The sequence below is a fragment of the Branchiostoma lanceolatum genome, chromosome 1, assembly GCF_035083965.1.
Source record: "Branchiostoma lanceolatum isolate klBraLanc5 chromosome 1, klBraLanc5.hap2, whole genome shotgun sequence".
NCBI classification, from domain to species: Eukaryota; Metazoa; Chordata; class Leptocardii; order Amphioxiformes; family Branchiostomatidae; genus Branchiostoma; species Branchiostoma lanceolatum.
In genome coordinates, this window is record NC_089722.1 from 6,188,391 (window position 1) to 6,206,285 (window position 17,895).

Consider the following 17,895-nt stretch of genomic DNA (forward strand, 5'->3'; position numbering starts at 1 on the left):
ATTCTGAAATATTCTATTTGATAGGATCTAAAGATATGCCGACGCCCCCTATAAGGATTTGGAAAGGTCTGAATTACCCACAGTGCTTTGTATGCATATTTTGCACATGGCGGGCGTCCATCTTGAAAATTTGTCTCTGTGATCTTCGTGGGAAGAACCGAGCGTAGATGCGTCGCTCTGCCTGACAACCACCGTTTCGGGATTACCAACGATAGAAGAAGGACTCTAGATTCGAGAGGTAAGTTCCTTAGAGGGGGGAAGTTCACCGTGGAAAGGAAATCAAGCGTTCTGTCTTGGCGGGTCGACCGCCATTTTGGTTTCTTGTGTTCGCTTTCGAAAGGCAACTTCAGATTTCTTGAAGGATTCGTCCTCGCAGTCTTTCGCATTGTGCCTTTTTAGTACATCAAACCACCACAGATGTTGTAAAGGACCTATAGATCACATGGGTGGAGAAAACCCGTTGTGGAATTCCCGCAACTTTGTGCAAAACAACATATACCGAAAAACACCAGTTGACCCATGACTATTTACAACAGAGACGCTTTCGCTCTGTAGCGACCTTAGCTACGGTCTCCGTACAGTAGCAGTACTCATGTCCAATGTTAATTTTCCTGAACGTTTGAACTCTGTGATTTTGTTTGAAATAAACTTGTTGAAGGACAGATTTGATGAAAAATCCGTTCAGTTCATGTTTTGTTCAGTTTTAACCTCTGACCCTCATATGCATACAAAACAGATTTTTGTGTAAGACTGCATAGTTAACGTCTCTCTAACATCAAAAGGGGTGAAACGAAGGTTTTACAAAAGAAAAGTACAACAGAATCTGTTCAAGAAAAAATAGAAGTGTGTGGTGCTGTTTTAAGTGATTAAAAAGTTCATACCAGAAGTCGATAACGCTAAACTTGATGTGCCCTTCCGCAGTATGTGCATGATGATGATGAATGGTTTTGAGTAATGGAATAGAAATACAAGTATCTAGATGCATTGATAAATCAAACTGTTAGCAACTCCATCAGGAGGTAGACTACAGTTTTATTTGAAAATTGTTTAAAGTGTGTACACATCAAGTATCAATACAAAAGTATGTATTTTAAGTTTAAAAAGTTGGAAAAATGTAGTACAGACTGTGCAGTAGTATGTAGTAATATTTGTTTCAACACAACATTTTTTTTATTTTTCAGGGTCTAGAGTCATGTCTGAGGGTGACCCTCCACCCAAAAGGGTAAGTTCTTCAGAAAACAAACACTGAAACAGATTTGAACAGTTTGACACAAAACATAGCATTGCCAATAGTTAAGAAACTAAGAGATATAGAGAAAAGGAATCACATGAAAAGATATTGTTGTATACAAAAAGTTGGCAAAACAAGCTATGTAGCTGTTTAGTGAGGTACAGTAGTGTACTTTCATTACCCCAGAAAAAAATCAATACCTTACTTTTGTTTGGGATTGTACTTTGTGTAACCTGTGAGTCAGTGGGGCAACGGTCACATTTGTCACAGGTTTCAGCCTTACCTGGTTGTCCCTTGTGTACAGGGTAAAGATTGCCCGCAACACAAATTTGCCAACTTGCATACAGAAAGCATGTAGGACAATGTCTTCTTTTAGATTAGTTGGCACCAGTGTTTCCGCCAGAGGGGCGTCTTCCCGTCAAATGACGGCCTTATGTCGCTTTGGACGGCCTGAACTCAGACATAGGCCGTCCTCTTAAAAAAAAAAGACAAACTAAATGCCGAGAAATCGGGAAAAAAATACGAGAGGTCGGCATAATTTCAAATTGTTTTTCTTTGTTACTGCGGGCGTGGGGACGCTCTATATCGTTGGACATTCACACTCTTTTGTTTGTTGCTATTGTTAAGCTTGCGAAGAATCGATGTCGGTGCCTTTGGCATACGGTGATCTCATTAAAAACCCGTTTTTCAAGACTCAATCGAAGAAAGTCATCGAGGAAAAACGTAAACAAACCAAGAATTTCGCCCGTGCATTTCAGCCTCTACGTCGTGATTTGCCGCGATTCGCCGTGAGTCGCCATCATTTCTGACCGTATTCGACACAATATATATTCCTTTGAATGTTTTTCCGTGAAAATTCTCCAAATGTACCGTAGATAAATTGTTTTTTTCGCTATGAATTCACGTAAGTCGAGTCGCAACCTGCCCCGTCCCGGGCCGTCCGCCATGTTTTTAAGCTCATTGATATGCAAGGTTCTAAGCGCTGATTGGTCCGCGTCATTAAATCTGTGCTCTGATTGGTTGACGGCAAGATGTCACATGACCACAGTGCGGGAAAACCCCTCTACACTTCAGGCGTTTCTGGTCAATATAGATCGCATTTTGTGACGATTGAAGCAGTATTATAGCGACCTTCGTATCAAATTGATTTTGAAAAATTAACAAAGTTTTTTCTGATCACAACATTCAGTTACTTTTCCTGGTCAATTAATGTTCGCGGTATGGTCAATTAATTTTCGCGGTACGGTCAATTAATTTTCGCGGTACGGCCCTCCCCTAGTGGACGGCCTCTCAGTCGCGGTCTGGCGGAAACACTGGTTGGCACTCATATTCATTTTCCAACCATTTATGTTTAATTTCAAGCTCATGGTTAGGGATCATGTCTTGTATCATATCTATAGAAATAAAATGTATGCGTAAGATTTGACTATTACTGTTTTTTTTTTCTCATCTTTTCCAGTCAGAAATTTCACAATGATTTGTTTTAGATGGAATCTCTAATACTAAGACATGGATGTTTATATATTTATCTCCAGGTGAAGCTAAGTGAAGAGGAAGTGAGGAAACTACCAAGAGATGAATTGGTGAAAATGTGAGTAAACTTTAAAACCAGGTCTTTGTGTTACTGCAGTAGCTGTTTGGCTTCTGTTTCTCTATTGATTTTGAGTTTAGGTAGCAGGGAGAACCAAAATGATGGTTGCTCCTTGTATTTACAAAATCCACATTTTGGGTTGCTTTAGGGTGTGCTACTACAAGGTGTCTTTTTTTCTAGTTCTTGAAATCTACATATCATTCTGCTACAATTTTCATGTAAAAAGTGGTTGCGTTGTTTACTACTATGCAAAGGAATTGAACACACAGCAGATTTCTTAACATTCTAAACCTTTATGAATTCTTGTAGACTTTGCCTCTGTCATATGGTTTTCATTAGATTTGAAACTGACTTTTTTTTTTATAAATATTTACTTGTGGTAAATGAATTTCTGTCCATAGCTGGTCAGAGCAGAATGCCTATGTCCAGTCTCTGGAGACGAAGAACAATGCAGGACCCAGCTCAAGCACGGAATGTAAGTATTTACATCTGTCTGTATGTAAAACACAAAAGACCATACAAGTCCTTTTGTAAATCATGTAGTCTGGATTACAACTTACCAAAGACCATAGCTAAACGGTAAGATAAAAATGTGCTATACAAGAAGACATTGCTTAATGTCCAACCAGTGTCTGAACAGCATTTTGGCAGAACATAGTGCGTATACAATTATTAGCCTGTTATTTAAACCTGTCATAACTGCCGATTCTCTTTTGTTCTGTTTTGTCAACGTTGCATCGGAGCATATATACGAGATATTAACCTTAAATACGTGGACACGACCTTAAATGCTTACGTTCTGCCGACGTGCTTATCTTAATATATGGAGCCCAGTATTAACCCTGCCTCCCACCCAAACCAGGTGAGGAGCTAACAGGTCTGAGAGAGTCAGAGGAGAAACTGAAGCAGCAGCAACAGGAGTCGACCCGCCGCGAGAACGTTCTCGTCATGAGGCTCGCCACCAAAGAACAGGAGATGCAGGAGATTGCCGTGAGTTTCGTGCTTATTGGTTACTAGGGGTGGATACCGGTTCGCTGGACCTGATTCGGACCTATATAACATCCAAGAACCGAGTCCAAAAACCTGAAAGCCAAAAACCTGAGTCCAAAAAAAACTGAACAAAGTACAAATATATATTTCTATTTTGTTTGATGAAAAGTGTTTTGAGTCTCCCTATGAGAAGAAAAGGCATATACAATGTAAAATAAATGCAACATTCAAATATCAAATACTGGTTTGCCTTAAAAGTCTTCTCACCAAGAAACTTTTACAGTCATGCATGTCAGTCTTAATTCGCTATGCTTAATATTGGTTTAATAAAACAAAACATGTCAACTAGACAGGATCAGGTCCGGACCTGAACCTAAATCTCTGGACCTAAACCTGGACTTGGACCTTATTAAGCTGAACTGGTATCCACCCCTATTGGTTACAGAGTTTGGCAACGGAGAAATTTGATATGTAGACTATGTTTTCAACTGTAGGTCTTTTAAAAAGAAGTCAACACGCAAACTAGAAACAAAAGAAAGTATTGTTAAGGACAGTTCCTCTGACATCTGTCCCAGTATGTACATTTAACAGTATGTTTTACTGTCTCATTTGAAAGAGTACAATCCTGTCTATTACATGATCTCTTTATTTCTGTAAGTCACATATTGAAATAGAGATATAATCAATGTAAAAATGAAAGGACCATCACATTGTCCACCTGCAGAGTCAGATCCAGGAGGTGAAGCAGGGTCAGACCCCCGGTACAGCGCAGCTGCGCACCATGCTGCTGGACCCTGCTGTCAACCTGCTGTTCACACGCATGAAGCAGGAACTCACCGACAGCAAGGACAAGCTGGAGCAGGCCCAGAACGAGCTCAGCGCCTGGAAGTTTACACCAGATAGGTGAGACTTGGGTGGGGTTTACTCAAGAGGAGGTCTCAATCTACCTCATTAGATCGTTAGTTTGACCTTTTTTGAGAGAATTTACCCTGTGCAGTACTCCTGTAGAAAGGAACGTTCATACCAGGCAGGGCTCGAAATAGTGGGTGCATGTGCACCCAGTGCACCCAAAATTGGAGCTGTGCACCTAATTTTTTACTGTGGGTGCACCAGTGCACCTATATATTTTTGTAGCCTATAGGGTTAAGGTACTATTGTACACTAGTAGTATACAGATTATTCTTGAAATGTAAGTATAAAAAACAGCATGATAACTTTTTGCTGTACTTTATTTAATGTATTATTTGTTTGAAATTTTAAAGTTAGCTATAGAATTACAGATTGAAGTTCTTAAGAGAGGCAGCAGCGTTAAACTTTGTAATTATGTTCTGAAGAACATTCAACTTTATTTTATCTGGTGCACCCAAAATTCTTTCTGTGCACCCAATTTTTTGACTTGGGTGCACCAGTGCACCTATTCCCAAAGATGAATTTCGAGCCCTGCCAGGATTTGTGAATCCCAATTCACGAATCCTGGCATGAATGGGATCTAAGATTTATTGGAAATTGGAGAAACCTCACTAGACTAAAATTACTTCTATAAGCTAAAACTATGCAAACGATAGCACATATTTACAAAAGAATGCAAGTAAAGTGTGTCTTTTGAACTTCTTATTATATGTTCTACATTTTGTACATCCATTTTTGGAGTTCAAAAAACACACTTTAGTTGGACTTTTCGTGAAATGGGATTCGCAAATCCTGGTATGAACAGTCCTAATCTGACTCCAATGGCAGGGGCAATTAGTCCTGATTTTAGGATTCGGCTGATTATATCAGGATTAATCCCTTGCCAGGATGAATTCCAATTTGCAAATCCTGGCATCAACAGTGTCTAGAGGTAAAGTATTTCCACATTCCACATTTGTGTAAAGCCCAGGGCTTGATGTACTTGACTACATTTACAACTTGTTTCTGCTTGCCCCCCTCCCCACACTGTCGCACCCACAGCCAAACCGGGAAGAAGCTGTGTAAATCCTGGGGCTTATTCTACATACAACTACATTTACAACTTGTTTCTGCTTGCCCCCCTCCCCACACCGTGTCACAGCCAAACAGGGAAGAAGCTGATCTCGCGGTGCCGGATGCTGATCCAGGAGAACCAGGAGCTGGGCCGTCAGCTGTCACAGGGACGCATCGCCCAGCTGGAGGGGGAGCTCGCCCTGCAGAAAAAGTACAGCGAGGAACTCAAGTCAAGCCAGGATGGTAAGCTATAGAGATGAACTAGAACTACTGTAAATTCACTCTGCAGAAAAAGTACAGCAAGGAACTCAAGTCAAGCCAGGACGGTAAGCTATAGAGATGAACTAGAACTACTGTAAGCTCGCTCTGCAGAAAAAGTACAGCAAGGAACTCAAGTCAAGCCAGGACGGTAAGAGATATAGATGAACTAGAACTACTGTAAGCTCGCCCTGCAGAAAAAGTACAGCAAGGAACTCAAGTCAAGCCAGGACGGTAAGAGATGAACGAGAACCAGTATCCTAGATAAATAGAAAATAACCAGTATCCTAGGATCCAGAATGACTTCTATTTGTTTTCACAGGAATTCAGTTTTGTAGAAGGGAAGGAGGTTTTTGTAGTGTTCAATGTTGAAACAATTTGAACTTAGGTTTAAAAGATACTAGTAATAACTTCTTTTCCATGTTTTAGAAAAAATTGAGAAACTTTGCCTTTATCACAGATTTGCAATGATGCAGGACAATACTCAAATGAACTGAAACCAGGAGAAAGAGTATGGGTAAGATTATAGGATGAGTTATAAAAAATTGCACGTACACATACACAGAGCATGTAAATATTTTTGTCCTGAAACTGTAGGAAGAGTTGATATAATCTGTCTGTTTCTCCCACAGAACTGAACGACTTCGTGATCCAGCTGGACGAGGAGGTAGAAGGTATGCAAAGTACAATCTATGTCCTTCAGCAGCAACTGAAAGACTGCCGCCAGCAGCTCGCTCAGGCTCACCAGGAGCTGACGAACGCTCGGACAGAATTGAGCCACGCCAAACTCATGGATAGGACAGAAAGGACTCTGGAGGCGACGTCCGAATCAACGGAGGGCCTCGGCCCTCGCCACAACCCCGGCCACGCTTGTAATAGCCTGGCCAACCACTCGTCTACGAGTAATACCGACCTGCCCGCCAATAACGGCGGTCACGTCTTGACTTCCCTGCGCACCAAGACAGAGCCTAGCGAGGAAGTAGAAAGCAATTCGTGCAAAACGAGCCAAAATGCTGCCGAATTGACTCCCAACTCGGACCCTCTCCTGGAGGGGGTTCATAAACACGACCAGAACCAGGTCCTGACCAACACTCTCTTGGAGGAGGTTTCCAACTCAGATAGTAGTCCTAGTCAGACTTGTTTGGAGGAAAAGACTGCAATATCCCTTGACGGTCTCACCAGTAACGAACCCAATTCGATTGGAAGAGACCCTAGCTCCCCCGAACAGACTTCTGAACATAATGGCGTCCCCGACAGCGTTCCCCGTATATACAGTCAGGGAACCGCGTAGATTGGACTGCGCTAGTAGCGCAGAGTCGTTCCAAATATTTGTCCGAAGCTTCAATGTTGTCCAGGTGCTCTGTCATGCGTACGAGATTGTTTGTGCCTGTTAATACTATCTATTCACCTATTATTATGTTGGTAGCTGGACACAAAACTGAGAGAAAAAGTATTTCTGTGCTGCAAACTGTGGTAATAAGAGTAGCAGGTACACTTTATAGTTGTAAAAAGGACCTTTGATTATTTCTGTGAACACTAAAGTAACTCTGTGCACTGTTGTAGATTGTGTAATGATCGTTTTTCTGCTGATGTTTTCAGTGATCTTGTTCATTATCAAGCATCTCCGATGCTGTGTCACTTTTAAAACAATCTAAAACATTCAGTACTTTCACATGACAGGTGTTTTTTAAAAATCCAAAGCCAATAGAACATGAACTTGAAGATATTTGGAAAAACACACACACGGATGTCCCAAAGGAATTCACTCATTTTGTTCTGAATGGATGATAAAGTCATAAAATGAATATTTTGTTTACAAAGGGAAAATGCATGACTGCCATGTTTTATTCACTGCTGCAAGAGTATCTTTGCTACAGCTGTAATTGTTTTTATTGAGGGGACAATTTTCATCTTACAGCTGAGGGTACATTTTCTTTAACACATAACAATAGAGGACCAAAACAGGTAACAACATGGATTCTGTTGCTTCAGATTCAATTTAATATCTCCATCTTAAAAAAGAAATTGGCAGCTTTCACAACTTGACAACTTATAGAAATGTCAAACCATTCTGGCTAAAAAAATATGGATCCTGAAAATATGCTCTATGAATGTATAGCATCTTTCTCCAACAGGTCTCACCCTTTTAAAGGCAACTTATGGTCAAGGAGATTACAACTCAACTCAAGGCAAAAATTACAGATATAACTGATACTTGGGGAGGGGGGAGGTAAAATAATGATTGTGAACAAGGTCATGATATGTATGTACAATTTTGCCAGTGCTTGCATTCTATCTGTTTTCTGTATATGTTCTGGACAAAATAGACCTCAATCACCTCTATGAGTTGATTGCTCTCTGCTCTTCGCTTCAGGTGGGGTAAAAACAACTCTAGTATGTAAATGAGGTTGTTAGTAACTACCTGAATGTATACAGACGTGTTCCATTGGTGCATTTATATGTTTTCTACTGGGAAGACCCAACTCTTAACGTCCAGTGGCTATGACTAGGAGATGTGTCTAAATTTTGGTTGCAGTTCTGGAGGCTGATGTCTTTTGAGTTGCAGGTGTACACACGTTAAGCCAAAGCCTCAAATTCTCGTACATGGTCCTGAAAATAAAGTTCACCTAATTCTGCAGAACTCCTGTTTCTTTGTTGTCTTGCTGTGTACATGGTCACATAGATAATGTTGTTAGCATGCAATGTCTGTTAGCATAGTTCTACCAGGTCAAATGTATGTGCCAACCTGAAAATGTGTCTGAAGAGATATCTAATGCAACATCCCACAGTATAATGCACTCCTGTATATCTGAACTGCATGCCTGGGGTGCTGTACCAGAAATCTCTCAATCCCACAATTTTCAAACTGGTACGCCATCTAGTGGAATGGAGGGGCCTTACCAGAGTGCTGTATCAGTAGTCAAGATTTGGTATGCACTTGCGAGTTGGTGGAAACAATGTGGTCTGCCGTGCTGTTTGAACATGTCACTGTTCTAGTGTACCTATCTCACAAATGACACGCACCTTCTATGGATGATATGTACAAGTCAACAAAATGGAGCACATTCCTTGGATGTGTGACGCCAACTAAATTGTGAATTTGACTGAACCGTCAGACGCACACACCAACATCGCTGTACATGTCATATTTGTGGGAAGGGACATAGTATGGTATCCATCTCGATCAATGTCAAATGTTTTCATTACTTTACATTCTCTTGTTTTCCCATCGTTGACAGTTTTAATGTATTAACCGTGGTTGTTTTGTATTCTATTCAAGTGTTTTGGTTAGGCATTATGGAAGGAAATGTCATCCTTTGTCAGCTGAACTAACCTATTTACGAAGATTCTATTAAAGTAAGGCTACCCTTGAGCGGCAGAACCTGAATCTTAAGTCAAAGCAAGTGTTGCCATTAGGCAAATAGAGCAAGGTCACGTGACTTTCGCACCAAACAAAACAAGTTCTCCGCGCATGCGGTGTTTGTGTTCTTTCTCGCCACACCCTGACAGCCGCTGAGAGACCAAGTGACATGTTGTTCCTTCTCACCGTGTGCCTGGGAGCCCTGCGAATTGCAGGTAACGAGTGTCTCTCTTGTTTACCGTTTTTGTGTAGTTTCAATTCGCTTTATACCAAATATGTACAACCAAAGCAGCTTTAGAGTGCTAATTCTGCAGCAGGGAATTACTCACTTTCACTTTCGAGCCGTTGTTAAGTGCTAAAATCATTGTTATTTCAGACATTTCTTGCCGATAGCGGCACCAAACTTTGGTCGTCAGACTGGTATGAAATACCGTGACATGGTTGCTAGTCTATGGCAATTCTACGTACGATTTCTATCCATGATGGCTTCCTCGTAAACTGGGTAAAATTGCAAGTGCTAAGACCAGTGTTAACTTGTTTCAACACAAACCCAATCGCATGTATCAAAAGAAACATTAAAGAAAATGAAGCTAAAAGTATACAAATTATCTGATACCAATATATGTTCTATCATACCTACTCTATTTTTGACTTGGTAATTCCGCTTACAAAGAAAATCCCCTGCCAGTTTGTTAACGTCATCATCAAGGTTCAATGCCATTCAATAGCTGCTGCTTTTGTGTGCGTTTTTGTTCAACGTTAAAAGACGTAACGTAACATGACCAATTAACGTCCGATCAAGTTATTCAAAACGTATTTATCTTAAAACCGCGCTGACAGAGCCAAATGTTAAACCCACGGGCAGACATATCAGCTCTTCTAAAAAGAACATGCATGGTCTGTGAGTTTTTCTCCGCCTGTTTAACGCCGTGCGAGCATGTATTTATACTGATGTATATGCTGTAGAATTGTGTTAGGCTTACCTATTATCGTCCACTTCAGTCTTTTCCCTTCTAGCACTATGCTTGAAGAACATACACCAGAAAAAATGCACAGTAACTGTCCAAAGTAGTCTGCAGACCAATGATAATAAAATCATTATGTTTGTCCCGCCACTTGCTTGATGCGATGGAAGAAAGCAATGCTGATCTGTGAATTTCCCCGACATGCGCGGCACGTGGCGTTCACGTGATAAACGCATGGCCATTATGTTTTGCCGTGCAAAAATTAACCTCCGGTGCGGGGATCGCTAGGTTGTATCAAACCTTCCTAAAACTGGTATGAGTTTCAAGCCTCGAATCACCATGGATAGTCTGAATATCAAAGAAAGGTTTAACGTCAGCTACTTTTAAAAGCTATCGTGTAAGTTAGAAAAACATGATGAAGTACGCGGTGTCGAATTACATATGAAATACGTCATGCATGACGTTTCCGTGCAACTTGTTGTTACTGGTTCAGGAGTTTATTTTGTTATTTCGCTGGACGTAATCCTTTTTCATTGTTTTGTATAATAGAGAGAGATGCCTCAGGATCATACTTATGACGTTCTATATGCTCATGAGAACAGGCTTTGGCATAATACACCGCGACATGTGGACATGAACCAAACTGGACGTAAACTGGTACTGCACGTAAGTAGGTCATGTTACGTTACAAACCACGCGAAAACACGATGCAAAAAACTATATAAAGCCCATCTAGAAGAGAGCATAGTGTTCTGTTCCCTTTTCGGGATCCGGTGAAACTAGTTGCCCTGGCCCTGATAACAGTAATACCATTTATTCGTGCTTCATAACATCTTCAATTGAAATACATCTATATTGAGAGGCATTTGATTTACATTCGCCGCAAATATGCCGTTGCCTCTATGCACGTAGGTGCTGCCACTGTGCCGCCTGGACAGCAAACTACCAAGAATCCCCTCGCAGGTTCAAACTCACCAGGTACAGTCAAAATTCATGGTTGTCTTGTACATGTTTTCTAAACGTCAAGGGAAACTAGGGTAATTATGTACGTGTGGTTCATGTGTATCTGTTTTCATTTTTTTTGCCATGAATAAGGAGTCCACTAGACCATTAATTACATTGATGGAGGGCCAAAAGAATTTTCCTGTGGACCGCCTCAATGCCAGAAAAGAGCTAAAAGAGTGCACATTGTACCAAAGAACGAAAATCAATTAGTCGAAGAACTTATTTCTTATGTAACATTTAAACTCAGAACTGAGATTAACGACTACTACGCTAATGACTGCTCTATAATGTTGTTATTTCAGGTTTGCCACAACTTGTTGTGCAAACAGACAAAGAGCTTGAAGTCTTCAGAACAAATACAGTGGTACAGAGCTGCAACTTCGACACAGTGACAGATCGTGACCCTCCTTTCCAGATCAGTTGGTACAAGTTAAACGCCGATGGGTCCCCCGACTCCGCTTTCCTTACCAGTGTCCATGGCCAAGAAGTACACGTTACAGACCGACAAGAAGAACTTGGACTGGGGGGGAGGGTCTCCATCCAACCCGACGGACGTTCCCTCAACATCACAGATGTTTCTGTGCATGACGAAGGGACCTATCGCTGTGAGGTTATAGTATTTCAGCCTTCCATAGCCAAGGCTTCCTCTGACGTGAACCTGACGGTTGTTGGTAAGGCTTTATCTCTTACTTCTGTATCATCAATATTTCTTCCTCTTCTTTTACTGCTTTAACCCTCATCCGACCGTATGGGGTCCGTTTGGACCCCAGGCGTGTTTTACTGTGTGCCATATCAACATTTTTCGTTGGAGAAAAAAATCCTTCCATGAGTTTGTTCATGTACATGTCTTACAACTCCTGAGAATTTTTTACCGGGATTGGCCGATTTTTGGGGAAGTTATACTCTAAAGTGTGCGTGTTGTCCGCTGGGGTCCAAACGGACCCCAGATGATTTCGCATTGTTGATTAAGTAATAAGAAAGAAATTCCTCATAACTCCGAAACGGTAAAATGTATCCTCACCAGATTTGCAAGGAGTGATGTTCACGTAAAGTTTTATAATTTCTGTAAATTTTGTGACGTTATGACGTAATATTACGTAATTATGACGTCATCGATGTGATTTTATAGGCTAAATAGGGAAGTCCCATAATATTGAAAGGTATTAAACAAAATAGAGTGTATTATTGATTTTAAGGTATGCCAAGGCAAGCAACGTCAATGGCGATTACGATGACACCAAAATGACGTCACAGAATGACGTCATGAGTCGTTAGCGATCCCTGGGATCCGCCATCTTGGATCGGCCATTTTGAAATTTCTAAATTACATTTTTTCCATTTATGACCCCAAATCACAAAAGAAAGAGACTGGAAACGTTAATCTAAATGTTTCTGGTTAAGAAAATACCAGGTAGTGACGAATTTGAAGGCAAAAAGCCTGTTTATACCTAAAATAAACATCTTGTCCGCCATCTTGGATTTTGAGCGATTACGTAATCAAATTAGCATAAATTATGAATAATTAATTATGAAAGTTACATCTAAATACATTTGATGTTATACAGGTTGGAAAACTAGTGTGGTTGAGCAAGAGAACCTGAGAAATATCATTGTTTTTAAAACATTAGTGACTTTTTGTATAAAATGCCCGTCAGAAACCCGTTGCCATGGCAACAGGAAAAATGATAAACTTAAACTATTATCATGGAATTGTTGCAAACTAAATTTTAGGAAAAGTCACCAAGTTTGGTAATCTTAGCATACGTCATTTGGCAGTTATACGATGTCAAAGTTGGCGCGGGCACTTTTAGCCCCACCAGTCTAGATATGGTTAAAGGAAAATGCGGGTTCTCCTCATTTTCTGCATAAATTATGATAATGAGCATTAATCATCAACACCAAAAATTGTCAAAATATTCCCCATGGATTATTGTAACAGGATATGCACAATAACTACAATAAGATCCACCAGAAATATATTTAGGGGGCAAAGCAAAATGGGGTCCGTTTGGACCCCATACGGCCAGATTCGTCGCAAAAATGTGTCGGTCGGATGAGGGTTAACAGGCCTAGGGATGTTTCTTTAAATCAGGCAAATATGAACAAGATATGTTGATACAATTTGCAACGGTGCAACATCTTTGAGTAAGTGTGTCACGGTGAAGAATTATCAAGTTTTTTTTATTACAAAATGTATATGTTAATGTGTGTATTGGCCTTTCAGAATAATTGCATAACAGCAATGTATGAACCTATGATTACAGACTTCCAGATGCGGGGCTACATCGAGAACATGGTGGTAGAGAGAGGAACACCAGTGACGCTCACGGCCATAGTCTCCGGCAGCAACCTCCCCTGTCAGAACTCCTGGGCAGTGGACGGAAACCAGCCAGCCAACAATTACGTATCTGAGGCTATACTGTTGGACCAGAATGGTCGGAGTACCGTCACCAGTACCTTCCTATTTCAAAGCGACACAATTGTGACTGTGACGTTCACGTCCTACATCCCACCAGCTGTGAATGGAACGGTACCGATAGTAAACAATGACACGTATGAGAACTCCCGCACTGTCACCGTTCAACTGACCATTGTCTTTACAGGTTAGTTATTTTATGGTTGCACAAGTTATCCTGAATGCAGTTCTGTGATTGTCTGCGGGGGGTTTTGCAACATCATAACTGGAGAAGTGGTTCTTTATGATACAAATGTACCTGGTACATGCTTATGCATATAGAAGTAGGTGATTACATTATTATGATAAGGTGTTGGCAAAACAAAAGACGAGTTCTCGGATGAACTCCACTTGCAATCTCAACCAGGAAATCCTATAACTTTGTGTCAAATTATGCAAATTGGAGTTACATCCCGCGTGCAAAGAACCCACCATAGTTAACGATACCAAAACTCAAAAGAGGTCGATTCCGATTCAAGTGGGTCAGATCAACCAATCTGGTCTTACGCCGCTTATACTAATATCATGCTGTTACACTTTGAGAAAGTTTGCCAGTTATGTCAAATAAAGAAAAAATCATTTTCTAAGTAAACAAAACCTTTCTTTAAAACCAACAGACTTTTGTGACTGCAGCGTTGCCACGTTTGCTGCTGCTGAGGCAGGGTGTACCATCGCTGGATTTGTCCTGGCCCTGTTTACTAACTATGTTCATACACGATACGGTAAGCGTCAATATGCATTATCTCTTATGAGAGAACCATCATTGAAGACTGAAGATAAAGGACCCCTTTCTGACATTATAACATGTAAACTATCTATCAATTTAACAACAGCACAAAAGTTCACATTACAAGTATGGTCTTGCATGTATAATTCTATACCAAAAGCCAGAACACGCTAACTAACAAACAGATAAACACACAAATTCTGCACGACACTGCTTTTATCAAATTTCATTACCCACCTGAGAGTTTGTGTCAATAATCATGACAGACATCCAGATCTGCTTGTCTGATGTAATTGATACTTAGTGTCTTCCCAAACAGGATTTAACAAGAGGCAGGCTATCTCTTGGTACTCTGTTGGTTACCCACTGATCGTGACTCTGTTTCTTGGAGTTGTCGTTGGCATTCCTGTCAGCTTCTTTGCAGTTCAGAAAGGTAAACGAACCATGATGTCTTGGAATCCAAATAAGGCAAATGATACATGTTAAAAACCGCGTAGACTACCTTGCTGTCTCATCTGATCATTTGCACAACAGGCTGCACAAAATTTTCATCTGATACCGAAAAATTATGGCATAGATTATAAAGAAAAGAGTAAGAAACAAATTTCTAAATTTGCGCCTAGTGCTTCCATTGATTTTCATATGACCCCTTGCTGAGCCACTAGAGTCCCGCTTCGAAGTTACTCCAGTGAACTCCGGGAAAACGGTACTTGAGTACAGTACATTTCTGTTTACACAGTCCTGAGTCGACTCCGCTGAGACACCCCCGCCCCTTTCGTTTTAAAAGGGTCGCCCCTTGGCGACATAACTCCCTCGCCGGCGAAAGTCCCTAAGCCGGCATCAGAGAACGTACCTTGGCCCGTCTAAGAAATCGCGTATTGGTGTTCCTCCACCCTTAATCTTATTAAGTTTAATACATAACAGTCTGGAGGCACACTTATCTTATCAGTAAAGGACCTACGGCAAGCCGGTCCTGTGGCCTAAGCCGGTCCTGTGCCCCCCCCCCCCCCGTCAGCTCCAATTAAGAATTGAGACGTAACTCCGGTTTGGCTCATAATGGGATCATACCTTGGGATGGCAGCCACCCGCTATCAGAGAACAACAAGTGTTCACCCTGCTACTACGTAACTTATTTATAGAGCGGGCCACGTCTCGGATAAAGTCACATGCACAATTAAAGGTCAAATACTATAATTCCATATTGGTAAATGACGAGGATTTCATTCTTGCAGCATTTGGAAGTGGAGTAAATGTGGACATTATCAGACATAAAGCATACATTTAATTCATCTATGAGGAAATGCCAAAATAGCCTTCTTTGCTAAGATAAGACTTTCATACTTTGAACAACTTATGTTATTTGGTATAGAAGATGATCAACTGATATAGATCTAGTTAATGCAAATCCTTATTTGCATGATTAATTGGAAACATGTATGATATGTCACTCGAAAAGTTTAACATCAAATGGCGAAGGTATGGGGTCGTGGAACTCTAGTTCAGAATGTCCCCTGTGAGCACCATTAAATCACTGCTTCTCTTACAGTGAAGATGGATGTAGGCAGCGCTGCAGTGATTGTGATTTCAGCTCTCATACCCTTTGCTCTCCTTGAGAAGACTCTGTTGAAAGCTGTTGCTGCCTGTCGTCAGCAAGCCCAAGAAAGGTTAGTCAGATAAAAAGTTAGACTGTGGTCTGTCAATGTCAGCTAATACACTGGCTTGATAAAATAAGCAATGCTCGGTATCATTTGACATAGCCCCAGAATATCTTTATCAACAATGGGTTGAAGGGAATTTTTTTGGATGCAACTGTGGCCTTCAGACTTTTGCACACTTTTTTAGCCTACTGGCATCTCCCCGTTTCTGCACCGTGTGCTTTCAGAATAGTTCATTTTTTCACATAGTATGATACTAGGTACTTTTGGAATGGTCGATTTTTTAAAAGGGTGGTGACTTTTGAATAATTGATCTTTGCATATGGGATGAAGTAAAATATGGTGTATATACTTGCACATTTTGCCTTAATTTCTAGTTTGACAATGTTTTTGCTGATCAAAAATGTTTTCTTTTCTGGCCCTAGCGAAACCCAGATGGCAGAGGCAGATCAAAATGAGGATCACCGTCAGCATGACAACCGACATTAAACTGGACTGGCTGAAACAGCTTACGTGGACAGCATTAGAAATATCATAATTGTGAGGCATTTGATACAAGAGCCTGATTAGATTATAATGCCACACAGACTGATATATTCAAGTCAGGTCAAGGTTCATTGCACAACAATTGTAACAGGTACAATTTAAGACAATGCGTTGTAAAAGCCATCTGACTAGTTACATTAATCTAGTACAATTTGCACCTAGATTCTGAGCTGTAAAGACTTCATAGAAGACACAGTGCAAAGAGGAGCAGTATGTCACTATGCTATGTGTCATTATCTTACGGTTTTATTTTTACATGGAGGCATAACGCACTGGCCTGGATACTCTGGCAGAGATGATATGAAACTTTTTTTAAAATTTCATGAACAACGATATATTTTGCATTATTAACATAACTGTGCTTACAATGTTTGATATTAGCTTATAAGATTCTTGGTTTCCTGTATTATGGTAGTCTCTATTCTGATATCTCAAGAAGATGTGCCATACCTGTGGCAGTCAACATTTGTCATATTGAAAGTACAGAATCGTTTTATTTTTGCATTCCAACATGATTTGGAGATGAACATTGTCCGCAAATAACAATACGAAATTTGTGCATGGAGAAAAGTTTCTAACGAAAACTTTCACTAGTGGCTTGAGCCCGATTTGTGTATTTTCCCGTGCAAATTTTTCATGTACAACTGATTTTTGTATCCATGCAACTAGTTTGTATTGTTTTTGAATTAGTTTTGTTATCTCAAGTTTATTAGACTAGACAGCGTGGAAGATTCTGTTATTGAAACATCTATTTAGGTCATAGTATGTTTGCACATTTACTTTTGGATAACAGTTGAGTGAAATAGCTGATAGGATGTACCTAAGTAACCTGGATTCGTTTTGAGTGTTGATAAAAGATGTGAAAGCTCATTTACCTGAGTGTGGTGTGTTATTATTAAAGAAATGAAATACATGATGTATAATTCATTGCTTTCATTGTAAAAAGAGACCGCCGAAAATGAAATCTAAAAGAAACGTTGACTAGGAGATAAAGATTGAAAATGGACTTTAAAGATCAGTTTTCTGTTTGTTTGACAGCACATTCAATATCCTGTGATCAGCATTTTTTATGGAAGCTTTCCAATATCCATCACAGAAGACGGATCCTAACCCAGGCAGAACGCCTTATTGTACAAACTTGAAATGGAA

The 17,895-nt window shown here is 40.4% G+C and overlaps 2 protein-coding genes across 2 annotated transcripts; both read left to right on the top strand.

Annotated features, from left to right (window-relative positions):
- The first annotated feature begins 78 nt into the window (after positions 1-78).
- Positions 79-8,673, top strand: LOC136431171 (pre-mRNA-splicing regulator WTAP-like). Its single transcript, XM_066422455.1, has 8 exons — positions 79-238; positions 1,182-1,222; positions 2,767-2,822; positions 3,224-3,297; positions 3,685-3,812; positions 4,537-4,715; positions 5,863-6,017; positions 6,665-8,673. Exons 2-8 carry the CDS (start codon positions 1,193-1,195, stop codon positions 7,321-7,323), a joined length of 1,281 nt encoding a protein of 426 aa, XP_066278552.1. The 5' UTR covers positions 79-238; positions 1,182-1,192; the 3' UTR covers positions 7,324-8,673.
- Positions 8,674-8,768: 95 nt separating this feature from the next.
- On the top strand, positions 8,769-17,616 carry LOC136431183 (uncharacterized). The gene is made up of 8 exons (XM_066422468.1): positions 8,769-9,608; positions 11,271-11,336; positions 11,666-12,034; positions 13,628-13,966; positions 14,436-14,540; positions 14,865-14,978; positions 16,092-16,209; positions 16,626-17,616. The coding sequence occupies exons 1-8, from the start codon at positions 9,563-9,565 to the stop codon at positions 16,687-16,689; spliced, it is 1,221 nt and encodes a 406-aa protein (XP_066278565.1). The 5' UTR covers positions 8,769-9,562; the 3' UTR covers positions 16,690-17,616.
- The last annotated feature ends 279 nt before the right edge of the window (positions 17,617-17,895 follow it).